Source organism: Kogia breviceps, chromosome 1, assembly GCF_026419965.1.
Source record: "Kogia breviceps isolate mKogBre1 chromosome 1, mKogBre1 haplotype 1, whole genome shotgun sequence".
Lineage (NCBI taxonomy): Eukaryota > Metazoa > Chordata > Mammalia > Artiodactyla > Physeteridae > Kogia > Kogia breviceps.
In genome coordinates, this window is record NC_081310.1 from 91,409,162 (window position 1) to 91,436,524 (window position 27,363).

General features: G+C 39.1%; 1 protein-coding gene across 2 annotated transcripts in view; it reads left to right on the forward strand.

The window, feature by feature from the left end:
* Positions 1–27,363, forward strand: part of ATF6 (activating transcription factor 6) — a 238,878-nt gene that overhangs the window by 22,997 nt on the left and 188,518 nt on the right. For both annotated transcript variants that reach the window (XM_067039886.1, XM_059037757.2), the window contains exon 7: positions 6,262–6,482. In XM_067039886.1, the coding sequence (XP_066895987.1) occupies positions 6,262–6,482 (221 nt within the window). The remainder of the gene's footprint in view (positions 1–6,261; positions 6,483–27,363) is intronic.

The window sequence follows — 27,363 nt, forward strand, 5'->3', positions numbered from 1 at the left end:
GTCCCCTGCATTGGCAGGCAGACTCCCAACCACTGCGCCACCAGGGAAGCCCCATTCTCACAGTTTTAATTATGAAAACGCCTGTCTCTAAGGCTTGTGGTTTTTTTTGTTTGTTTGTTTGTTTGCGGCACGCAGGCCTCTTACTGTTGTGACCTCTCCTGTTGCGGACCATAGGCTCCAGACGCGCAGGCTCAGTGGCCATGGCTCACGGCTCATGGACCTAGCCGCTCTGCGGCATGTGGGATCTTCCAGGACCGGGGCACGAACCTGTGTCCCCTGCATCAGTAGGCGGACTCTTAACCACTGCGCCACCATGGAAGCCCAAGGCTTGTGGTTTTATATAACCACTTGTAAGGAAGAGAAAATCTGGGAAACTTTCTCGGTGCCATTTTATTCTGAGATTTTTGTGTCCATGAACTTTTTTGTTTTTAAGGAGAAGTCAGTATTTTAAATAATATGGTCCATTTCAGGTCTAATAGGTGTGTTTTGGCAATAGAGTCAGACTCAATCTCTGAGGAGGCAGCACTGTTTAGTAACATGATCTTGTATGGGGCATTGAGAAGAAACCTGAAACTCTTGTCTTCAAGTAGCTAAGAATGTGTGTTTCTATATTTTGTCCACTAGATGGCCTCCCATAGTTGATTTTACAAGAAGCTGAGGTCTATACTGAAAGAAGTTCAAGTTTGAGGATTTGGTACTGTTCAGACATAGGAATCATTTGCACGTAGAGATCTCTTGGGAAGATTATTCATCATTGTACTTATACTGATATGTGTACACATGACTAAAGGGAAACGTGCGCAGCATTCTTTCTCTGGATTTAGCTTGTTGGCACCAAGTAGGACTGCGGTCAATGGGGAATGGGTTGTAAATAAATACCAATGTTACATTTATGCCTGTATTTCCAGCTATGGATTGTTAGCTCATTTTTTTGGAGCATGGTTTTAATGAGGGCAAGGTCATAAATTTGATTTCCTGTACTCTGTTATCTTTGTTCTGTTCCATGGTCATAGACAATATGATATTGATAAAGAGAACTAGGTGAGAGACTGGATGGATCCGTGAAAATCCACCAATCCCTACCAAAAAAACTCCAACCAAACAAACTTGAAATACCTGCCCTCTTAGGACAGGGTGAAAACTACTGACTTTTTCATGTGAAAAATAGCAGTCCTGTCGAATGGGTATTCTTGTGGCCTGTGAGTGGATGTTAAGTGTTCATAAACCCCTTGAAATAAAATGCAAGATTTAGTGTATGTTATTTGTGGATTTTTCTAGGGATAGTCTCCAAAACCTTCATCAGGATCTCAAAAGGGTCTGTGTTTTCCCAAAGGCTGAGAATCTAAACTTGTGAAGAACTTCATTATAGTTCCCATAAGCTGTTAAAACACATGTATAAAAAGTAGAAGTTTGGGCTTCCCTGGTGGCGCAGTGGTTGAGAATCCGCCTGCCGATGCAGGAGACACGGGTTCGTGCCCTGGTCCGGGAAGATCCCACATGCCGCGGAGCAACTAAGCCCGTGAGCCATGGCCGCTGGGCCTGTGCGTCCGGAGCCTGTGCTCCGCAACGGGAGAGGCCACAACAGTGAGAGGCCCGCATACCGCAAAAAAAAAAAAAAAAAAAAAAAAAAAAAAAAAAGTAGAAGTTTGATATTAATATGATCAGTATGTAAAGCAAGGGGTATTCATAAGAATTTGCTCTTAGCAGACCATTGGCTATGTTTGAATGATAGAAGTTCCTATAGCAAGAAGAGAAACTTCTCTGAGCAGTTTATCAGTTTTAGAAACCTGAATCATACATTATTCAGAACTTCAGTGCTTTCCTATTATCTGAAGACAGTTTTATTTTGGGGGAGCATATGCTAATATAGGGCACTTGTCTGTTTTTGTAGTACAATCTGGAGAGGTATATTGTAATAACATATAGATTTAAGTGTGTATCTTCCATTTATTTGAAAATGGTGAGGGAAGAAGAAGAGAAATATAGGAAAGGCATTTTACAGTTAATCGATATAAGTATCAGAAGTAAATATTTTTCCATTAAAAAAGAAGTAATTCTTACAGGATTAAGTTCAAATTCTCTGGCTTGGAATGTAAAACCCTTCATGGTTTGGCTCCAGTTTAGTTTTCTTTTCTTTTTTCTTTTTTTTTTTTTTTGCGGTACGCGGGCCTCTCACTGTTGTGGCCTCTCCCGTTGTGGAGCACAGGCTCCGGACGCACAGGCTCAGCAGCCATGGCTCACGGGCCTAGCCGCTCCGCGGCATGTGGGATCTTCCCAGACCAGGGCATGAACCTGTGTTGCCTGCATTAGCAGGCGGACCCTTAACCATGGTGCCACCAGGGAAGCCCCCCAGCTTAGTTTTCTAACTTTACCTTATAATAACTCTCCTTTCTATAAATCTTTTAGTTCAACTAATCTGGCCATTGTCCCTTAAATTTTCTTTTTCTTCCTCGTTTCTTGACATGCCATTCTATCTGCCTGAAACAGCTTCTGCCTACTTCTACATCTAAGTTCTATGCATCCATTAAGACTTGTACGAGTAGTGCAGGTGAGAGATGATGAAAGCCTGGAATATCAATGAAAATGAAGAGCCAGGATAGACAGTAGAGATGTTAAAAAGTGTAGAATCACAGGGCTTGGTAATTAGGTCATGTGAAAGGGGGATGGAGGATAGAGAGGAAGGTATCCTGTCTTGGGCTTTTTGGGTAGATAGTGGTAACAAGTCATTGAAATGGAGGATAGAGGTAAAATAACTTGTTCCAGGTCATTCTGCTAGTGAGCAGTAGAGTCAGAACTTGAGCCCAGGTGGTCTGGCTCAGGCTGTGTAATTAATTACTATAGTGTATTGCCTCTAAAAGAATGCAGAGATGTGGTACTTGATCTCAAGAATTCTGTCTAATTGGGGAGTTAACAAATTTATATCAGTAGTTAAATAACAGTAACTGAGAACTAATGAATTGATAATACATGCAATACCCTTATAGAAGCTATTATACATAAAAAGAGGTTAATAGTAATTAATAATAATAAAAATAATTAATACTAGCTAACATTTAAACTCTTATTACGTGCCAGACACTGTTCTAAGTGCTTAAGTGCATTACCTTATTTAATCCTTACATCAGCTCTGTGAGGATAGGTACTATTATTATCATCTCCATTTTATAGATGAGAAAATTAATACACAGAGAAATTTACTGTCACACAGCCATACTATTTTAGACAAAGCAGGTGTTCAATAAATGTTTGATATAAAGTTTGAAATCTTTGAAGGTAACTGAAAAGGAAAAAACTATCACTATCAGTGAGTCATACGTAGTCAAAAGTATCCAGCATTGAAACCAGCCGTGGTCCATTAAGGGGGATTTGTGTGTAATGCCAAAGAGGGTTTTGAGCATGCTGAAATGGATAAACAGCCTTTTGGTATGTCGTTTTAAACTGTTTCCACACTAGGAACAGTAGTAACTATGTTCAGCTGCTAACTATTTAAGACCTGAAACAGTCCTTTGCACTGCATTTTGTGAGCTGGTGGGCATCTAGCATGTCAGGTTTAGCAAGTCACCTTGAACACATTGTCATGGAAATTTAGTTGTTTCTCCACATTTTGTCTTGAAGCCAAACATGTCTAGTATGTTTATAGGATCTTTGATTTAGGTGCTCAATAATTTGAGGTTAGTTAGGCACTCTGGGATGAAAGGGCTTGATGTGCATTTTGGAAAAAAAAAAGGAGGCATCAGTGGCCTGGTAGGACTTGGAGCCACATTTGGTACACAGACCTTGATTTGACATTGCTCCATCTCCCTCGCTCCATGTTGCAGTTCTTTCAGCAACGAGATGGTGATAACCGGACACTGGATACTACAGACATGAATTATTTTTCTCCATTAGGTTGTTTTTTTTTTTTTTTTTTTGTGGTACGTGGGCCTCTCACTGTTGTGGCCTCTCCCGTTGCGGAGCACAGGCTCCGGATGCGCAGGCTCAGTGGCCATGGCTCACTGGCCCAGCCGCTCCGCGGCATGTGGGATCTTCCCGGACCGGGGCAAGAACCCGTGTCCCCTGCATCGGCAGGTGGATTCTCAACAACTGCGCCACCAGGGAAACCCCTCAATTAGTTTTAAGAAATATTACAAAGCTGTCTGCATGTGTTAACTGCTAACGCTTTAAATCTGTAACTGGAGCTAGAAGTAGGATCCTTTCTTTGAAATGACTTAATTTTTTATGTTTACCACCTTCTCTGTTCTTTGGAATAATCCCACAATTCATTGAACATTGTTTAGTTTTTTAGGGTCTTTTTATTATAATTTTTAAACTCAGAAGATATGGAACACTACTTCTGATAATGCTCTTCTCAAAGTATTGGTTTAAGTCAGTGGTTCTCAACCTGTAGACACTGGGCCCTGGGATACGTGTGGCTGGAGTAGTAGTAACCTTTGGCTTTTTGCAGGGCATCTGCAAATCCATATTTTCTGTAGACTGAATAAATAATTTGTTTCATATATCTTTGTACTGATGTTTTTAAATTTTGTGGTTATACTTCTAATTACTAAACTCCAAATTCATCTAAAATCATTAGTAAATTCTTAATAGCCTTTTCTCATCACGTATTTTCTCAATCCACAGAAACTGAAAGGACAGCCATGATCATCTTGGGTGACCATATTTTTGCTATTAAAGAAGTCTCCTTATATTCAGGGTGGGAACCCTTGGTTTAAGTTTTACATTCTGATGAGTATGTCTTTTCATAGTACCAGATTGACTGTAATATCTCAGTAAGTGTAATTAAAAAACTTAACATTTACTATTTAAATAAATATGCTATTTATTTTACTTATAAATTTTCTTTTTTTGCTGCGCTACATGGCTTACGGGATCTTAGTTCCCTGACCAGGGATTGAACCCGGGCCCTCAGCACTGAAAGCGCAGAGTCCTAACTACTGGACTGCCAGGGAATTCCCTGTTAATTATTTTTATTTGAATATTTGGCATAAGCAAATATATATCTGCTTATAAGTCATTTCCATATTTTATATGCTTTCATTTCATAAAATAAATTATGCCAAGGGAAAATTAGAAGATAAAAATATTTAGTGATCATTTATGCTCAAGTAAATTGTATATATTACAAATCTGTGAAATTATTTTTAGGTCTTTCTTACTAATTTACCTGGGATAAAATGCTATTAATTAAATTCTAGTTTTTGTATGCTTTCTGAGGCCTTCTGAAACATAAAGACTTTGATTTTATACAAGTGATTTTTTTTAAGCTAAGACAGATGTTCTTAACAAACAGGTGTTCTGAAGCATCATTTTGATTTTTAGTTTTCCTTGATCCTTTGAAATAGTGAGCTGAGTTTTACATGGATCATGTTACACTGTCTGAAAGTATAGTATGTTTTTTTTCCCTTAAAGAAGAGTATAAATATACTATATGAAATTTTAGTTGCCAGTTACTTTCGTACCTTTACTTTGCTAAATAGGCTCAAGCAGCTGTGGATGTTAGGTGAGTCTTTCAACACCTTATAAAATTGGCCAGATATGAAAGCAAACACTCAGCAGGCAAGTAAAAATTTTAATAGACTAGTGTTATGAGTTGTATGAGTCTTGTTTAGGTTAATGATACTAATTTTCCTCAGATTAGTGTAATTTTAAAATAAGGTTAAATGTAAAGATTAAGAAAAGATTTGTAGACCATTTTGGTGGGTAGGGGAGTCAATATTATCTGCAGACTATTTTAAATTACAGGTTTACGTTTCCCATGTTAGCTAAGTGGTTTTAACATTTTTGATATTTGTAGCCTCAGGTTCTTCCAAGTATTGAGTTACTGAATCTCTGTCATGTATTTTTGGTGTTATATGTATTTCTAAATCCCATTAATGTAAACTATATGATTCTATGTTCAGGATAGAAGGTTTGATATTTGTAATATGATAAATACTTTTAGCACTAATAAATTTCAGAGGTTAATACTTAGAGAAATCTATGTATAACTTAGCAAATTTGATGTGTGTTAGCTGAAAAAAAGTGTGGAAATACGTCGTTAATAATAACTTCAAAGAGAATGAATTTAGTCGGTTTCATTAAAAACACAACAAAAGTCAGTATGAATGTGTGCTGCTATTGATTGTGTTTTAATTGGTGGTTTCAAATCCTTCCATTTGCTCTAACCTATTATATCTACAGAAGAGACCTAAATGTTGAATAGCTTCTCCTGCCACAGTGGTTATGCACCCTCTGATTCCTTTTCTTTTTTCTCTACTGCAGGTCAGACCGTGGTGCTCTCTCAGCCTACCATGGTACAACTCCAGGCACCTGGAGTTCTGTCCCCTCCTCAACCAGTCCTTGCTGTCGGTGGGGCAACCACACAACTACCTAATCATGTGGTGAATGTGGTACCAGCCCCAGTGGCAAATAGCCCAGTGAATGGAAAACTTTCTGTGACTAAACCTGTCCTACAAAGTACCATGAGAAGTGTGGGTTCAGATGTAAGTTTTGAAGCTTAGTGCTTTTTTAATGCCTGATTTAAAAAATGAAAACCAAAAAAAGAACAAAACACTTTTTTATTTTTTAAAGTTTGTTATATTGTGTCCAATGTGCTGACATTGCAGATCCAGTCTTTGGTGGAAAATAAGGGTAAGACTTATTATCTTAGAATCTAAGTGAAAAGGTTTAAAAAAGTCTGAAGTGGTTTGACGAAAAGAGAAGTATGCATACCTCCCTCTTCTTTAATTCCTTCTTTTGAACCTTTTCATCACATTCCTCCAGACTGTCACCCCCAACTCAATCATACACTAGTATTTTACAGGATTCTTTCATGTTTCCTGATTGAAATGTTTTTGGCAACTCCCCAGATAAGAGTCTGTAGACTGCTTTTTAGTCAGGGTTTATATTTATCTTTTCTCTTGACTTATTGAAGGCTTTTCACCACTGCATAACGACGACTTGCTATTCTTAGGAATTCTGTTTCTTAATGATTATTTAGTTTTTTCCCATCTTTGCAAAACTTCAAAATTTCTGTTGTAGGGACTTCTTATAATTTATGAATCACAGAAAGTTTCTTAAGATCTGTCACAATCTAGAACTGGTTATAGTACTTGCCAGCTAACGCTTGCTTTCTTTAAAAGTGATATAAAATACCTCATGTTATGTATTAAATAGTAATTGGACATTATGGTCCTAAAGTTCAATGAAAGTTAAATAATCAGTCTAAAAGTGGGTTCTCTAAAATTGTGATTGGGAAAACAAAGCCTATAAGTTTTCTTTAAAATAAAAGTGGATATTACTGGTTGTTAATATTGCTACTCCACCTTTTCTTTAGGTATTGCAAAGTACTTTTAAAATCCTGTGAGTTATGTAAGGTTGTTTATCATACTACTGACTCATCTGTCTACCAGAATTATTTTTTTTATTTTTTTTTTTTTTTAACATCTTTATTGGAGTATAATTGTTTTACAATAGTGTGTTAGTTTTCCCTCTACAACAAACTAAATCAGTTATACATACACACATGCTCCCACATCTCCTCCCTCTTGCATCACCCTCTCTCCCACCCTCCCTATCCCACCCCCCCAGGCGGTCACAAAGCACAGAGGTGATCTCCCTGTGCTATGCAGCAGCTTCCCACCAGCTATCTAATTTACATTTGATAGTGTATATATGTCCCTGCCACTCCCCCACTTCGTCACAGCCCACCCCTCCCCCTCCCCATATCCTCAAGTCCATGCTCGAGTAAGTCTGTGTTTTATTCCCGTCCTACCACTAACCTCTTCATGACATTTTTTTCCCTTAGAGTCCATATATATGTGTTAGCATACGGTATTTGTTTTTCTCCTTCTGACTTACTTCACTCTGTATGACAGACTCCAGGTCCATCCACCTCATTATAAATAACTCAGTTTCATTTCTTTTTATGGCTGAGTAATATTCCATTGTATATATGTGCCACATCTTCTTTATCCATTCATCTGTTGATGGACACTTAGGTTGCTTCCATGTCCTGGCTATTGTAAATAGAGCTGCAATGAACATTTTGGTACATGAGTCTTTCTGAATTATGGTTTTCTCAGGGTATATTCCCAGTAGTGGGATTGCTGGGTCATATGGTAGTTCTATTTGTAGTTTTTTTAGGAACCTCCATACTGTTCTCCATAGCGGCCGTATCAATTTACATTCCCACCAGCAGTGCAAGAGGGTTCCCTTTTCTCCACACCCTCTCCAGCATTTATTGTTTCTAGAGTTTTTGATGATGGCCAATCTGACCGGTGTGAGATGATATCTCATTGTAGTTTTGATTTGCATTTCTCTAATGATTAATGAGGTTGAGCATTCTTTCATGTGTTTGTTAGCAATCTGTATATCTTCTTTGGAGAAATGTCTATTTAGTTCTTCTGCCCATTTTTGGATTGGGTTGTTTGTTTTTTTGTTATTGAGCTGCATGAGTTGCTTATAAATTTTGGAAATTAATCCTTTGTCAGTTGCTTCATTTGCAAATATTTTCTCCCATTCTGAGGGTTGTCTTTTGGTCTTGTTTATGGTATCCTTTGCTGTGCAAAAGCTTTTAAGTTTCATTAGGTCCCATTTGTTTATTTGTGTTTTTATTTCCATTTCTCTAGGAGATGGGTCAAAAAGGATCTTGCTGTGATTTATGTCGTATAGTGTTCTGCCTATGTTTTCCTCTAAGAGTTTGATAGTGTCTGGCCTTACATTTAGGTCTTTAACCCATTTTGAGTTTATTTTTGTGTGTGGTGTTAGGGATTGTTCTAATTTCATACTTTTACATGTAGCTGTCCAGTTTTCCCAGCACCACTTATTGAAGAGGCTGTCTTTTCTCCACTGTATATCCTTCCCTCCTTTATCAAAGATAAGGTGACCATATGTGTGTGGGTTTATCTCTGGGCTCTCTATCCTGTTCCATTGATCTATATTTCTGTTTTTGTGCCAGTACCATATTGTCTTGATTACTGTAGCCTTGTAGTAGAGTCTGAAGTCAGGGAGCCTAATTCCTCCAGCTCCATTTCTCGTTCTCAAGATTGCTTTGGCTATTCGGGGTCTTTTGTGTTTCCATACAAATTGTGACATTTTTTGTTCTAGTTCTGTAAAAAATGCCAGTGGTAATTTGATAGGGATTGCATTGAATCGGTAGATTGCTTTGGGTAGTATAGTCATTTTCACAATGTTGATTCTTCCAATCCAAGAACATGGTATATTTCTCCACCTATTTGTATCATCTTTAATTTCTTTCATCAGTGTCTTATAGTTTTCTGCATACAAGTCTTTTGTCTCCTTAGGTAGGTTTATTCCTAGATATTTTATTCTTTTTGTTGCAATGGTAAATGGGAGCGTTTTCTTAATTTCACTCTCAGATTTTTCATCATTAGTGTATAAGAATGCCAGAGATTTCTGTGCATTAATTTTGTATCCTGCAACTTTACCAAATTCATTGATTAGCTCTAGTAGTTTTCTGGTAGCATCCTTAGGATTCTCTATGTATAGTATCATGTCATCTGCAAACAGTGACAGCTTTACTTCTTCTTTTCCTATTTGGATTCCTTTTATTTCTTTTTCTTCTCTGATTGCTGTGGCTAGAACTTCCAAAACTATGTTGAATAAGAGTGGTGAGAGTGGGCAACCTTGTCTTGTTCCTGATCTTAGTGGAAATGGTTTCAGTTTTTCACCATTGAGAACGATGCTAGCTGTGGGTTTGTCATATATGGCCTTTATTATGTTGAGGAAAGTTCCCTCTATGCCCACTTTCTGCAAGGTTTTTATCATAAATGAGTGTTGAATTTTGTCAAAAGCTTTCTCTGCATCTATTGAGATGATCATATGGTTTTTCTCCTTCAGTTTGTTGATATGGTGTATCACATTGATTGATTTGCGTATATTGAAGAATCCTTGCATTCCTGGGATAAACCCCACTTGATCATGGTGTATGATCCTTTTAATGTGCTGTTGGATTCTGTTTGCTAATATTTTGTTGAGGATTTTTGCATCTATGTTCATCAGTGATATTGGCCTGTAGTTTTCTTTCTTTGTGACGTCTTTGTCTGGTTTTGGTATCAGGGTGATGTTGGCCTCATAGAATGAGTTTGGGAGTGTTCCTCCCTCTGCTATCTGTTGGAAGAGTTTGAGAAGGATAGGTGTTAGCTCTTCTCTAAATGTTTGATAGAATTCGCCTGTGAAGCCATCTGGTCCTGGACTTTTGTTTGCTGGAAGATTTTTAATCACAGTTTCAATTTCAGTGCTTGTGATTGGTCTGTTCATGTTTTCTATTTCTTCCTGGTTCAGTCTCGGCAGGTTGTGCATTTCTAAGAATTTGTCCATTTCTTCCAGGTTGTCCATTTTATTGGCATACAGTTGCTTGTAGTAATCTCTAATAATCTTTTGTATTTCTGCAGTGTCAGTTGTTATATCTCCTTTTTCATTTCTAATTCTATTGATTTGAGTCTTCTCCCTTTTATTCTTGATGAGTCTGGCTAATGGTTTATCAATTTTATTTATCTTCTCAAAGAACCAGCTTTTAGTTTTATTGATCTTTGCTATTGTTTCCTTCACTTCTTTTTCATTTATTTCTGATCTGATCTTTATGATTTCTTTCCTTCTGCTAAATTTGGGGGTTTTTTGTTCTTCCTTCTCTAATTGCTTTAAGTGCAAAGTTAGGTTGTTTATTCGAGATGTTTCCTGTTTCTTAAGGTATGATTGTATTGCTATAAACTTGCCTCTTAGAACTGCTTTTGCTGTATCCCATAGGTTTTGGGTCGTTGTGTCTCCATTGTCATTTGTTTCTAAGTATTTTTTGATTTCCTCTTTGATTTCTTCAGTGATCACTTCGTTATTAAGTAGTGTATTGTTTAGCCTCCATGTGTTTGTATTTTTTACAGATCTTTTCCTATAATTGATATTTAGTCTCATAGCGTTGTGGTCGGAAAAGATACTTGATACGATTTCAATTTTCTTAAATTTGCCAAGGCTAGATTTGTGACCCAATATATGATCAATCCTGGAGAATGTTCCATGAGCACTTGAGAAAAATGTGTATTCTGTTGTTTTTGGATGGAATGTCCTATAAATATCAATTAAGTCCATCTTGTGTAATGTATCATTTAAAGCTTGTGTTTCCTTATTTATTTTCATTTTGGATGATCTGTCCATTGGTGAAAGTGGGGTGTTAAAGTCCCCCATTATAATTGTGTTGCTGTCGATTTCCCCTTTTAAGGCTGTTAGTATTTGCCTTATGTATTGAGGTGCTCCTATGTTGGGTGCATAAATATTTACAATTGTTATATCTTCTTCATGGATCGATCCCTTGATCATTATGTAGTGTCCTTCTTTGTCTCTTGTAATAGTCTTTATTTTAAAGTCTATTTTGTCTGATATGAGAATTGCTACTCCAGCTTTCTTCTGATTTCCATTTGCATGGAATATCTTTTTCCATCCCCTTACTTTCAGTCTGTATGTGTCCCTAGGTCTGAAGTGGGTCTCTTGTAGACAGCATATATATGGGTCTTGTTTTTGTATCCATTCAGCCAGTCTGTGTCTTTTGGTGGGAGCATTTAATCCATTTACATTTAAGGTAATTATCGATATGTATGTTCCTATTACCATTTACTTGTTTCGGGTTGTTCTTGTAGGTCTTTTCCTTCTCTTGTGTTTCTTGCCTAGAGAAGTTCCTTTAGGATTTGTTGTAGAGCTGGTTTGGTGGTGCTGAACTCTCTCAGTTTTTGCCTGTCTGTAAAGGTTTTAGTTTCTCCATCAAATCTGAATGAGATCCTTGCTGGGTAGAGTAATCTTGGTTGTAGGTTTTTTTCCTTCATCACTTTAAATATGTCCTGCCACTCCCTTCTGGCTTGTAGAGTTTCTGCTGAAAGATCAGATGTTAATCTTATGGGGATTCCCTTGTGTGTTATTTGTTGTTTTTCCCTTGCTGCTTTTAATATGTTTTCTTTGTATTTAATTTTTGACAGTTTGATTATTATGTGTCGTGGCGTGTTTCTCTTTGGGTTTATCCTGTATGGAACTCTCTGTGCTTCCTGGACTTGATTGACTATTTCCTTTCCTATATTAGGGAAGTTTTCAACTATAATCTCTTCAAATATTTTCTCAGTCCCTTTCTTTTTCTCTTCTTCTTCTGGGACCCCTATAATTCGAATGTTGGTGCGTTTAATGTTGTCCCAGAGGTCTCTGAGACTGTCCTCAGTTCTTTTCATTCTTTTTTCTTTCTTCTGCTCTGCAGTAGTTATTTCCACTATTTTATCTTCCAGGTCACTTATCCGTCCTTCTGCCTCAGTTATTCTGCTATTGATCCCATCTAGAGTATTTTTAATTTCATTTATTGTGTTGCTCATCGTTGCTTGCTTCCTCTTTATTTCTTCTAGGTCCCTGTTAACTGTTTCTTGCAAATTGTCTATTCTATTTCCAAGATTTTGCATCATCTTCACCATCATTATTCTAAATTCTCTTTCAGGTAGATTGGCTATTACCTCTTCATCTGTTAGGTCTGGTGTGTTTTTATCTTGCTCCTTCATCTGTTGTGTGTTTTTCTGTCTTCTCATTTCGCTTATCTTACTGTGTTTGAGGTCTCCTTTTTGCACACTGCAGGTTCGTAGTTCCTGTTGTTTTTGGTGGCTGTCCCCAGTGGCTAAGGTTGGTTCAGTGGGTTGAGTAGATTCCCTGGTTGGGGGGACTAGTGCCTCTGTTCTGGTGGATGAGGCTGGATCTTGTCTTTCTGGTGGGCAGGTCCTCGTCTGGTGGTGTGTTTGGGGATGTTGGTAACCTTATTATGATTTTAGGCAGTCTCTCTGCTAATGGATGGGGCTGTAGACCTGTCTTGCTCTTTGTTGGGGATAGGGTGGCCAGCACTGTTCTTTGCTGGTCCTTGAGTGAAGCTGGGTCTTGGTGTTGAGATGGAGGTCTCTGGGAGATTTTCGCCGTCTGATATTACGTGGAGCTCGGAGGTCTCTTGTGGACTAGTGTCTTGAGGTTGGTTCTCCCACCTCAGGGACACCGCCCTGGTGCCTGGCTGGGGCGCCAAGAACCTTTAATCCACACGGCTCAAAATAAAAGGTAGAATAAATAGAGAGGAAAGAAAAGGAAGGAAGGAGGGAGGGAGGGAAGGAAGGAAGAAAGGAAGGAAGAAATGAAGGAAGGAAGCAAGAAAGCAAGGACGGAAGGTGCAGAGGAAGAAAGGGAGGAAGGAAGAGAGGAAGGGAGGAAAGAAGGGGGAAGGAAGGAAGAAAGGAGGGAAGGAGGGAAGAAAGGAAGAAAGAAAGGGAGAAGACAGAGTAGTATAAAGTATAGTTATTAAAATAAAAAATAATTATTAAGAAGAAAAATTTCCTTTTAAAAAACAAACAAAAAAACAAACAAACAAGAAAAAACAAACAAACAAACAAAAACAGAAAAATGGGTCGGTCTAACCCTAGGACAAATGGTGCAAGCAAAGCTATACAGACAAAATCTCACACAGCAGCACACACATACACACCCACAAAAAGAAAAAAAAGGGGAAAATAATAGTATATCTTGCTCCCAAAGTCCACCTCCTCAACTTGGGATGATTCGTTGTCTATTCAGGTTTTCAACAGATGCAGGGCACTTCAAGTTGATTGTGGAGCTTTAATCCGCCGCTTCTGAGGCTGTTGGGAGAGATCTCCCCCTCTCCTCTCTGTTCGCACAGCTCCTGGGGTTCAGCTTTGGACTTGGTCCCGCCTCTGCGTGTAGGTTGTCCGAGGGCGACTGCCCTTCGCTCAGACAGGACGATGTTAAAGGAGCAGTTGATTCGGGGGCTCCAGCTCACTCAGGCTGGGGGGAGGGAGTGGCACGGGGGCGGGGCGAGTCCGCGGCGGCAGAGGCCGACGTGACGTTGCACAGGCCCAAGGCGCGCCGTGCGTTCTCCCGGGGAAGCTGTCCCTGGATCCCGGGACCCCGGCAGTGGCGGACTGCACGGGCTCCCGGGAGGGCCGGTGTGGAGAGTGCCCTGTGCTCACACACAGGCCTCTTGGTGGTGGCAGCAGCAACCTTAGCGTCCGACACCCGTCTCTACTGTCCGTGCTGACAGCCGCGGCTCGCGCCCGTTTCTGGAGCTCCTCTACGCGGTGCTCTTAATCCCCTCACCTCACACCCGAGGAAGCAAAGAGGCAAGAAAAAGTCTCTTGTCTCTTCGGCAGCTCCGCGCCCGGTTCTAGGGCTCCTTTAAGCGGCGCACTTAATCCCCTCTCCTCGCGCCCAGGCAGCAAAGAGGGAGGAAAAGGTCTCTTGCCTCTTCGGCAGCTCCAGACTTCTCCCGAACTCCCTCCCGGCCAGCCGTGGCGCACTAGCCCCCTTCAAGCTGTCTTCACTCTGCCAACTCCAGCCCTTTCCCCGGGATCCGACTGAAGCCCGAGCCTCAGCTCCCGGCCCCGCCCGCCCCGGCGGGCGAGCAGACAAGCCTCTCGGGCTGGTGAGCGCCGGTCGGCACCGATCCTCTGCGGGAATCTCTCCGCTTTGCCCTCCGCACCCCTGTGGCTGAGCTGTCCTCCGCGGCTCCGGAGCTTCCCCCTCCGGCGCCCGCAGTCTCCGCCCGCGAAGGGGCCTCTAGTGTGTGGGAGTCTTTCCTCCTTCTCGGCTCCCTCCCACTGGCGTAGGTCCCGTCCCTATTCTTTTGTCCCTGTTTATTCTTTTTTCTTTTGCCCTACCCAGATATGTGGGGAGTTTCTTGCCTTTTTGGAGGTCCGAGGTCCTCTGCCAGCGTTCGGTGGGTGCTCTACAGGAGAAGCTCCACGTGTAGATGTATTTCTGATGTCTCTGTGAGGAGGAAGGAGATCTCCGCGTCTTACTCTTCCGCCATCTTTAAGCCGTCTCAAGTCTACCAGAATTATTAACTAGCACGTTAGTAGCCCATTTAGTTGTGAAACTGCTCTACTGTTGCATAAACACAACCAAGTAATCTTCATCAGAAATATTGTAAGGACCCATGTGGAACATTGAAGTTCTATAGTAATTCTCACAGTTTACATAGGTATTGAAAACAGTGTGTGCCAAAACATGAAGGAGGAACATTAGTGTCACATGAGAACAGACATGGATAGTACAGGTTTAAGCTTGACTATTATGTTAGTTTATTTTGAGGACTAAAAAAGGTAAGCACAGTGCTTATGGCATAACAGGCACTAATGCATAGTGTGTGTTTCAGTTGAAGATGAAGTGATATGAAGCTGGGATTTGCTTTAAAATACTCTATGGGGAGATGATGAGCACAGGATAGAGGGAACATGATTGGCAAAATGTTGGTAATCATTTAAATTGGGTATGTAATCTTTCTTTCCTTTTGGTGTGTGGTAAATTTTCTACAGTAAGTATATGAACAACAATAACAAAGATCTAAAAATATTTCATGATATTTTCAATTAAAAAGTTGTACAACCAATAAAAAGAAGAGTATGTTTTTCACAGGAGACTGAGGAAGTTAAGAATGATAAAAGAGGATTTTTTAAAAAAAAATTATTTATTTTATTTATTTATTTTTGGCTGAGTTGGGTTTTTGTTGCTGCACGTGGGCTTTCTCTAGTTGTGGTGAGTGGGGGCTACTCTACGTTGCAGTTGTGAGGGCTTCTCATTGCAGTGGCTTCTCCAGGGCTTCAGTAGTTGAGGCACGTGGGCTCTAGAGTGCAGGCTCAGTAGTTGTGGTGCACGGGCTCAGCTGCTCAGTGGCATGTGGGATCTTCCTGGACCAGGGCTCGAACCAGTGTCCACTGCATTGGCAGGTGGATTCTTAACCACTGCACCACCAGGGAAGCCCTTTCATTTCTTATTTTGTTTACTTGGGTCCTTTCTCTTTTTTTCTACGTGAGCCTCGCTAGAGGTTTGTCCATTTTATCTTTTCAAAAAACCAGCTCTTGGTTTTATTGATGTTTTCTGTTATTTTTTGATCTCTATTTTATTATTTCCTCTCTGATCTTTATTACTTCCTTCTTTCTGCTGGCTTTGGGTTTTGTTTGTTCTTTTTTTCCAAATCCTTTAGGTGGCAGGTTAGGTTGTTTGAGATTTTTATTGTTTCTTGAGGAAGGCCTGTATCACTATGAACTTCCCGTTTAGAACTGTATTTGCTACATCCTATAGATTTTGGAAAACTATGTTTTCATTTCATTTGTCTTGAGGTATTTTCTGATTTCTTCTTTGATTCATTGTTGACCCATTGTTTTTTTAGTAGCATGTTGTTTAGTCTCCATGTGTTCGCTCTTTTCCCATTTTTCTTTCTGTGGTTGATTTCTGGTTTCATACATTTGTGGTCAGATAAGATGCTTGAAATAATTTCTGTCCTGAAGAAAGATTTTTAAAATGATCTCTTAGGGCTTCCCTGGTGGCGCAGTGGTTGAGAATCCGCCTGCCGATGCAGGGGACACGAGTTCATGCCCCGGTCCGGGAAGATCCCACATGCCGTGGAGCGGCTGGGCCCGTGAGCCATGGCCGCTGAGCCTGCGCGTCCGGAGCCTGTGCTCCGCAACAGGAGAGGCCACAGCAGTGAGAGGCCCGCGTACCACAAAAAAAAAAAAAAAAAAAAAAAAAAAAAAGATCCCTTAAAATTTTCTTTTAATATTCTTTAAATTGTGAATTTGAATGTTTCTTCTATAATATTCCCAAATAGAACTTGCAATAGAAAATATTCAAAGTTGTCTTTATGTAATTTGTTTAGACATTTAAAATATGTATTATGAAATATTTTAGACATGAAAAAGGTAATGACTAATTAGATATTTTAAAAATATAAACAGTATATCACAGTTGTTAAAAAATATTAATATATTCTTAGTCTTCATGCATAGAATTATGACATTCAGTCACTGGACAGTCTAGAGGAACATAGCTAGGATGGGGAGGAGGTCTAGAAACCATGTCATGGGGAGAGGAATGGTTTAAGGGTTGGTATGATTCAGTAAGCTGAAGGAGAGAAGACTGAAAGTAGAGCTATCTTCTAGGAAATGAAGGTTTTCATGTGGAAAATAGGATAATTGTTCTGGGTTATTTCAGAGGACTCATCTAGAACAGGTTCAGGTAAGTTATAGAAAAGTTTCTTCTAATTCTAAGATTCTTTGATATAGTAATTGTACTTAAAAACCAGAAGAGGTCTTTTTTTTCTATGCTTAATATCTGAATAGTGAGCGTCTTAATGTTGGCAATCATTGTACGTCACTAACCTATTTTGTAATCTCTAAACATTTCAATTAATTATTTGTTGGTTTTTTAGCTAGACATCCTTTAGAAGTTCTTTGGTGTGAAAGACTATGTCTGTTCCGCTTTTGCACTCTTAAGAGTGCTCTGTAAATTTGGTGAATAATTTACTGATGTAACTTTGGTGAATAGTTCAGTCAACATTGAAGAACTGGGGGATGTGTGAGATGAGAAAGTATAGAACCAACAAGTATTAGCTTTTTTTTAAGCATTATTTATTGACTAGCATTCTTATTACTTTTCAAAATTTAGAGTTGACAGGAATACACAAGAAAGATTCAAGTACTGTGTGTCTGGTGCAAGAGACCGAAAGACGATTAGAATAAAGTTTCTGGTCAACCTGCACGGAGGTTTTTCTGCTTATTTTTCCTTGGCTAACACATCAGGAAGTGAGCCAAGCCTTTTCAGTATGAGTTTTCTGGTAGAGGTTTTGACTTAATGTTTATTTCAAGTAAAGAAACATCAGTCTGTCCTATCTGCTGGCCAAGCCATTCAGGAACCAAGAGTAAATCTGTTCCAGAAGGAGCTGCAGAAAACTTTGATCTGCTCATGTATATAGTCTTCTGTGACCTCAATAGTGCATGTGTTTGTTAGACTCAAGTACTGTTAAATTAGGATAAATTTGAGTTAGTATAAATTCCTCGTTTAAAATTGCCAAAATAAAAAGAATTTTCAAGTGTTTTTTGTGTTTTTAAACCAAAGGTCTGGTGAAAATGTTGTAATTCAGCACCAAAAAAAGAAAAAAGTGCATCAGTCTTTTGTGGCTTTGTATTGCTGACATGGCTTCTTTTTTTCTACCTTTTTTGTTCTTTTGTTTGGCTAGTTTCACTCTCTAGAGGCCTGCTACTGCCGTAAAGTAGCGTTTTTAGCATACCGTATTCTGCAAACTACATTAAGTGCCACATTTTCTGTTATGAAACGGTTTGCCTGGTTCAAATTATAATCTCACTCTTTCTGCCTTTTGCTGGTAAATCTGTTCTGTTTAACTCTTGGAAACCTCATCTAAGTTTTCAAGAAATATGGTTGGTTTTTGGCTATGATCCTGATGGAAAAAATAGACATGGTCTCTTATTTCAGTGTAGACATTCTCTTAAGCAGTTTCTTAGTAAATGGTAATCTTGGAACTACAAAGATGCCTTCATGGGAGAGCATGCTTATCTTTCTTTAAAGTGCTATTGAATGTGACCAAACATCACACCAAGGGCTTGGAAACAGCAGTCTGTTTAAATCTGCATTTAGTACTTCTGCCTACCCGTTATAATTCCATAAAGTTCATGAGACATTATGGCCCTGGTTTTAAGGCTGTGGAGCTACATTGTTCTGGTGATTGGGACAACAGAGCAGGAAAAAAAAGTGGTGAAATTCTATTCTACATGTCCCATAGTGGGTCAAGGTGGAGCAAAAACACTTAATAGAAATCAGTTGGTGGGAACAATGGAAAGAAAATGATCAGGAACTAGGTCAGAACTAGAAATAACAACAGATAGGAAGCTGATGAAGGGGTACAGGCTATACTGACAGGAGGCCCAGGTCTTCCTCTCAGCCCGTTCACTCTGTTGAGCATCTTCCATACCCTTTATTACTTTGGACCCTTTGTCTAATTCTTTACTTAGTGACCTGACCTCTTCCATCCCAGTCCCTATCCTTTGGAAGTCCCTGCCCTGGGTCACTAGAGCCATCATGAGAAGGTAGTTGCCTGGGGGGATCACTTTCCACTGTCCTTCAAATATTTGAATGGTGTGAAGGGGATTCCCCTAGCATACATACCAAATTAAAACTTTGTATTTCTTTCCTGTGGAGACAGTGTTATACAGTTAAGTTCAAGATTTCAGGTATTGTTAGTATTGTCACCACTGAGGTAATGTGATACTGGCCCAGATGGGTGCTGTGCACAGTGTTCCTTTATTGCAGTGGAGGAATACTGAAGTTGGGAATTGACTACCTTTACAGCAAGGAGTAAGCAAGCCTCCTAATTGTCCCGAGATGTTACCTCATCTCTCAAGGTTTCAACCCTGAGAAATGGCCTAGGTAAAGAGTAGTCAAGGCCTTGTATTCTTGTTGTACCCAGAAGGACATGTAGTAGCACGACTCACAGGGGACCCCCTAAAGGAGTGTCTTCCAAGAAAAATATGAATCTAAAATAATCTGTTTACAATGCAAAGCAGTGCAGAGAAACTCTTAGAAAAACGGAGAGTGCCTATGTTCTATTTCAGAAAAAAAAAGTGTAACTTTTACTGACACTTAAGCTGCTTATTTTGTCTGTAACACTAAGAATAGATACTCTGTTGGGTCAAAGTGTGAGCTGAGTATCCTTAAATTCTGTGGGTACCTCAGATCTAAGAAGGTAAATTATGAATAGATACTTTTTTTTTTTTTTTTTTTTCTTTTTGTGGTACGCAGGGCTGTCACTGTTGTGGCCTCTCCTGTGGCGGAGCACAGGCTCTGGACTCACAGGCTCAGCGGCCGTGGCTCACGGGCCCAGCCGCTCCACGGTATGTGGGATCTTCCCGGACCGGGGCACGAACCCATGTCCCCTGTATCAGCAGGCGGACTCTCAACAACTGCGCCACCAGGGAAGCCCTGAATAGATACTTTTTAGTAACTAAAGTCTTTAACAGAAACATTGAGATCATGATATTTCTTTAGGCTATAAAGTAGAGGAATCCATCAGAACAAATTCAACAGGAAGATTTGGAGATCTGAAAAGCTATCCACATTCTAGTAAAAAAAAAATCACTTCTGTGTTGACTACGTTTTAGCTTTGCTGCTACCAGGGACTCTGCAAATAAAAGAAAAACTTGCTTTGTTAAAATATTTGCAGTTCCTTTTTAGATGGAGATTTGGGGCTTCTAAAAATTTATCTTGAATAACGATGTTGGCAAGTAATCTCATTTGTGTTTACAATATCTTTGGAATGGGAAGTGAACAGAAGGTTTCTTCCTTTTTTCCCTGATGTGTTGCATTAGGTTAGATTTATGTTGTGGCGACTTTAACATTCTTTATTCTGTGTTTTTCAGTGTAGCATCTTGATAAGGCTAATAAATAATTATTTTTAGAGGGGTGCTGATTTATATCAATAAATAATTAAATACTTCTCTCCTTTCTCTGATTTCCCTTCCTGTAACCTGTCCCTGGAGACTCATTCTTGAGACAGTCCTCCCATGCCCTAGATGCTTTCTAGCCATTTTGTTCCCCTGCTCAGAAGCAGTCAGTTACTAATTTTTTATGCATTCTTCCTGAGGCAGTTCTTTAATATATAAGTATTTGTCTTTTTACCTATTTACCTATTTTATGGAAATTGTAACATACTTTTAACACTGTCCTGCATCTTGCTTTTCTCACTTGATACATCTTAGAGATTTTTTCCACATCAGTACGTAAAAAGTTTTCCTATTTTTTTAATAGATGCATGGTAGTCTTACTTCACAGGGGTGCCATAATCATTTAAGAGTTTTGCAGGTTTTTTCTTTGTAAACATTCCTCCACTGAATAACTTGTTACTTATTTCATTTTGTTCATGTGCAAGTATACCTGTAGGAGAAATTCCTGTAATTGGAATTGGAGAGTCAGAAGGTAGGTAGTTTTTCACCTTAGGGGTAAACTGTTCTTTTACACAGTTGTAATTTGTTCTTCCACTTTCAGTGTATGAGAGTGACAGTTACAGGGTTTCTTAATGGAGCCCATAGATAGGTTTCAGTGTTTACATAAACAAGTTCCCTTTTCTTCCCCTCACTCATTCCTTGCATAATTATTTGTAACACTTTGTGTGCATGTACATTGTCTGGAAAGAGAGTCCATAGCTTCCTAATGGCCTTTTGAGGTGAATGAAAGTCCTTGGTTGTTTGGTTTTCTAATAGCTTAATTGAGCTAAAATTCATACACCATAGAGTTTACCCTTTTAAAATGTACTATTTAATGGTTGCTTAGTATATTCCCAGAGTTGTGCTACTATCACTGCTGTCTAATTCCGGAATATTTCATCACCCTAAAAAGAAACTCTATTCCCATTAGCAGTCATTCCTCATCCCCCAACCTCCACAGCCCCTGGCAACTACTTACTGATCTGCTCTCAATATGGAGTTGCCTATTCTGACATTTCATGTCAATGGAATTATACATGATGTAGCTGTTGTGTATGATATCTTTCAGTTAGCATAATATTTTTCTTTCTTTTTTTTTTTTTTTTGTAGTATGTGGGCCTCTCACTGTTGTGGTCTCTCCCGTTGCGGAGCACAGGCTCCGGACGCGCAGGCTCAGCAGCCATGGCTCACGGGCCCAGCCGCTCCGCGGCATGTGGGATCTTCCCAGACCGGGCCCCTGCATCGGCAGGCGGATTCTCAACCACTGCGCCACCAGGGAAGCCCTAGCATAATATTTTTCAAGGGACGTTCATGTTGTGACATGTGTCTTACTTACTCCTTTTTATGGCCAAATAATATTCCATTGTTCTGATATATACCAAATTTGGATTATCCATTCATCAGTTAATGGACATTTGGATGGTCTCCACTTTTTGGCTGTTATGAATAATGCTGCTTTGAGCATTCATGTACAAGTTTTCATAGTCTTTTAAAAACAATTTTTAGTATATAAAGTGTTTACAAAAAAGAAAAATGCAAGTTAATACAGCAATCAAATAGACAAAATAAGTGAATAGATAATTTATAGAGGAGAATGGCAAATTATTTCAATGAAAGGATCAATAGCTATATAGTCTTAGAAGGTGTATGTTCTCCAGAACATTACTGCTTTACAAATATTAATTGTTAAATAATTAATTACTGTGAAAGAATATTAATTGTTAACAGAAGAGGACTTTTGACTGGTTAAAGGTGGTTAACAAGTGGTACTCAAGGATTAAACCTGTTATGGTTAAAATTTTCTGTGGCTCTTACCCCCCGTTGATAATGAGTTCTAAAGGAAAGTTTCTTTTTTTGTTTCCTGTAACTCCTTAGTGTTATGTGTGCACTGCAGCCGTGTATGTGTGTGTGTACATGTGTATTAGACTTTGTATGTGGTAATAATTTCAAATTTTAAAATGTTGCAAAAACAAAAGTAGTGCAGAGAACACCCGCGTGCCTTTACCTGGATTCAACCTGTTGTTAACATTTTACCACATTTGCTTTATTAGCTCATGTTATCTATCTGTCTGTCTTTCTATCCATCTATCAATACATACATACTCAGAGTTTTTCCTGAACTATTTTAGAGGAACTTACATACCTCATAGTCCTTTACCCCTAAGTATTTCAGTGTGTATTTCCTCAGGATAGGGGTATTCTCTTACATACCTGCAGTACAGACCCATAAATTTATGTTTGTAAAATACTTTACTCAAATGTCAGTGTTACAGTTTTATCAGTTCCATTTTTTTCCCTCCAGTACAGGATCCAGTTTAGGGTCAGATATTGCATATAGATGTCATGTATCTTTCGCTTCTTTTAATCTGGAACATTTCCACAGCCTTTGTCTTTTTGACATCTTTGAGAAATTCATCTCTTTTCTAATATAGTTTTTTAAAAATTAATTAATTAATTAATTTGGCTGCATTGGGTCTTTGTTGCCGCGTGCAGGCTTTCTCTAGTTGTGGCAAGTGGGGGCTACTCTCTGTTGTGGTGCACGGGCTTCTCGTTGCAGTGGCTTCTCTTGTTTGGAGCATCAGCTCTAGAGTGCAGGCTCAGTAGTTGTGGCGCGTGGGCTTAGTTGTTCTGCGGCATGTGGGATCTTACCAGACCAGGGCTCGAACCCGTGTCCCCTGCATTGGCAGGTGGATTCTTAACCACTGCAGCACCAGGGAAGCCCCTCTAATATAGTTTTGATAAGTACTTCACATTTATTTTTGCATAGTCCTATTTGATTCTCACAGAATCCTTGTAAAGTAGGCTTTATTCCCATTTTACCATTGAATGAATCAATTGGTTAAATATTTCAGCCAAGGCCATATTACTTAGATGGCTAATATTGATAAAGTGGTATGTGTCAGACACTTTCTAAGTGCATAAAACCTCCTGTTGGCCTTTTGAGGTGAATGAAAATCCTGATAAATACAGAATAAGGAGCAGTCTGAGCTATCTTGGGAGGAGATAAGATTTTTATTCTTAGGTTCTGTTTTTCTGCTTTTGTAGGAATTAAATGAGATTTCCAGATTTTGTCTGTTTTTGTTTTAGTCTGATATTGAAAATTTGAAATGTGTAAAAATAGGAGATGGAATGAGGACAGATATTTTCAATATTACTTTAGTTGCACAGTTTATTGGAGCAGCTGTGAGGCACACTGTTGTTGGAATTAAGAATTTTTGCCTCCTCACCCAGTTTATTCATAGCTGCAGGATGTTTCTTTTTACTGACACTTATGTGTATGGTACATTATAGTTTACAGAGAACCTTCATGTCCATTACTCATTTGATCCTCACCTCAATCATATGACCTGCGATAATGGAGTTAGGATTCAAGCCTAGGCCTTCTCTGAGTCCAGTGCTGTTGTCATTACTCTGTGCTTCATTAATGGGGCTTTACTTTCAAGGCAGCCCTGATGCAGAGCAAACTTCAAATTACCTACGTCTTGAAAGTTGCTGCTTCCTTTTCTCTCCCTCTGCAAATGTATTCTCTTAATTAAAAAAAACATTCAAGCAGATGGTTTTACGTCTTGAGAGACAAAGCATAAAGACTGACCTTATTTGAACAATCTGGTATCAAATAGAACAGCAAAGTTAATATCATCCATATTTTATGATACAGTAGACATTATTGTGCTACATGGTAATTAAGCACAGATGTTTAACATCCGTGCTAGAACCATTTTGTTTTTGGATTGGATGAGACCTTTAGAAGGATTAAAGCGGTGGCTTTCAACTTCTTGTCCACAATCCACAGTAAGAAACGTATTTTACATTTCTCTTGACATACACAGTCTAATGAAATAAGAGATAAGCTCTTACTAACTCCCTCTTTTTATTAATGTTTAAATAGACTCTGGGAGAAGAAATGATTTTTCTAATATCTTCCAATTAATTTATTGCAGTGCTGGGACAAGAATTAAGAACTTCTGACTTCTGGGACTTCCCTGGTGGTCCAGCGGTTAAGAATCTGCATGCCCGATGCAGGGGGTCCAGGTTCAATCCCTGGTTAGGAAACTAGATTCCACATGCCACAAGTAAAGATCCCATATGCCACAACTAAGACCTGGAACAGCCAAATAAATAAATATTAAAAAAAAAAATGGTCCACATCCGAGTGAGAGAGTAGCATTGACATATATACACTACCAAATGTAAATTAGATAGCTAGTGGGAAGCAGCCGCATAGCACAGGGAGGTCAGCTCAGTGCTTTGTGACACCTAGAGGGGTGGGATAGGAAGGATGGGAGGGAGATGCAAGAGGGAGGGGATATCGGGATATATGTATATATATAGCTGATTCAATTTGTTACACAGCAGAAAGTAATACAACATTGTAAAGCAATTATACTCCAATATAGATGTTAAAAAAAAATGGTCCTCATCAGAAAAAAAATATCATAAAGAAAAAAAACTCCCGACTTCCAGTGTGGTCATTTAAAAAGTTATTTATTTTGTTTTATTTATTTTTGGCTGTGTTGGGTCTTCGTTGCTGTGCATGGGCTTTCTCTAGTTGCGGCGAGCGGTTGCTACTCTTTGTTGCAGTGCACAGGCGTCTCATTGCAGTGGCTTCTCGTTGTGGAGCATGGGCTGTAGGCAAGCAGGCTTCAGTAGTAGTGGCTCGTGGGCTCAGTAGTTGTGGCTCGCAGGCTCTAGAGCGCAGGCTTAGTAGTTGTGGCGCACGGGCTTAGTTGCTACGTGGCATGTGGGATCTTCCCGGACCAGGGGTTGAACCCATGTCGCCTGCATTGGCAGGTGGATTCTCAACCACTGCACCTCCAGGGAAGCACCCAGTGTTGTCATGTAATGACTAAATTACTATTACTCTTATATAGCTACACCAAGTATTTCTAGGGACATATGAAGCAGAGGAATCATTAACTGAAGGCACAGGAAACTGCTCTGAGGATCTTTGAAGATCCTGTGCACAGGACTAAGATTCCTGCATTCTTCAGGAGGCTCTGCCTGCAGTGTGGCTTTTCTGAGGGCATCTGGTGGATACTCTTGTCTTTGCCTCTCTACCAGTTGTTCTTTCTTTTCACTCAGAAGATGGGATTGGATAGGGCAGCTTGGACCTACAATGTAGTAGGGATTTTGTTTGTTATCCTTTCTCACTCTGGAAATCATACTACGTGCCACAAGGCATTCTTCATTCAGAAACAAAAGAGAGAGAGAGAAAGGAAAACTTCAGGGTGAAAATTATCTACTTGACTCTGCCAATTTAATGGCTCCTGTTACCAGTAATGAAGAGTCTTTAACTTTTAATGAGTAGGAACTAGTTATACCACACACACACACACACACACACACACACACACACACACACACACACAGCTTAATAGAGAGTAAAATAAAATTTTGGCTTTCTGTCATAAGATTTGAGAAAAGTAGATGTAGTATAAGTAAGAATTTTGTTTTTCTGTTTTAAATAATTTTATGAGAAAAAAAGGAGTGTAGTTAAGATTCTTAAGAGAAATCAAATTAAATTTATTTGAATATTTAAAATAAGGTTGCCATAAATTAAATTTGCCATTGATTTTTGCTGTATGTCTTTTTTAGGATATATTTATAATAAGTATATTTACTATGATATACAATAATATAATAATTATGTAAATTAAAAGAAGTATTTAAGAAAATTTACTCCTTTGCCTTTTAAATCAATTTCAAATAAAGTTTATTTCTTTTTTTTATTTAATTGAAAAAAATTTTGTTTGATATGATGAAAAGGTTAATCAGTGACAGTTTCTGCTTCGTACGTCAGTTTAGAGGGAAAGATTCAGCAAAATGAGAATTAGAACTGACAGATGTGCAATAAGCCAGTGATTGATTCACCTGTATGTTATCAGTACTTGATCTCTCTTGAGCTTGTGTGTGATGTTAGAATGTATTTTTTAGCAGTTAAATATTTTATTCTAATATCTTTAATTTATAGCCATTCAGGACTTTGAAGCTCATTTCTTAGCAACATCACAGAATCAAGGGTCTAAATAGTCTTATTTTATTTGTAAGAAGAACATAATATCTTATAGTGTTTATCAGTCAGTAACTTAAAATTAAAAAACATAATGGAAAGAGACTTAGAATTTTGACTCTTAAATTGAGCCAGCCTTCAAAAAGTACTTGTCCATTTGTGAAAGTTCTCCTTTTACGAGATTCTTTCTTACAGTCAAATAAATGTTTGTTTGATAGTGAAACACCATATTTTATAGTGCAGTGTCACTAAAGGGAGAATATTTTGCTGCCGTGGAGTTTTTTCTTTTTCCAAGGCACAATGCTTGGTGGAAGAGTTGTCTGTAGGCAGGATGACCAGAAGCAGTGACTGGCTAGCTATTCACTCATTTTAGTCATGTTGAATATTCTCATATGCCCATAAGGGAGATGTGTCAGTTGATTAATGGGCCAGGGTATTGATTTTATGTTTGCAGACTGCTAATAGAGGAGAGGAAGCTTCTATTCAAGCAGTTCCATAAGCCTTCAGTTTCAAACAGGTACATAATTAAAGTAATCATACAGCTCACTGAGTTTAGAGTTCCATACTGTGATGCAAGACTTCCTGTTTGCTATTTAAAAGCAGTGTGGAGCTGTTGTGTCAGAAGTACTGGGCTTGGAATCAACTGTCTTAAGTTCTAAGCTTGGCTCTTCTACTCTCTAACAGTATCAAATGATAAAGCTTATTTTAAAGAATCTTGAAAACTGTAAAAATTTCAAAAAGAGATTAATTAAATGTATTATGGAACATCAAGATAATTGAAATACTATGCTGCCATTCTCATGGCATGTCAAAGATGATCATGACACACTGTATGTTAAAAAATCAGTTTACAAAACAGTTATTATAGTGTAATCTTTTTTTTTTTTTTGCGGTACGCGGCCCTCTCACTGCTGTGGCCTCTCCCGTTGCAGAGCACAGGCTCTGGACGCGCAGGCTCAGCGGCCATGGCTCACAGGCCCAGCCGCTCCGCGGCATGTGGGGTCTTCCCGGACTGGGGCACGAGCCGGCGTCCCCTGCACCGGCAGGTGGACTCTCAACCACTGCGCCACC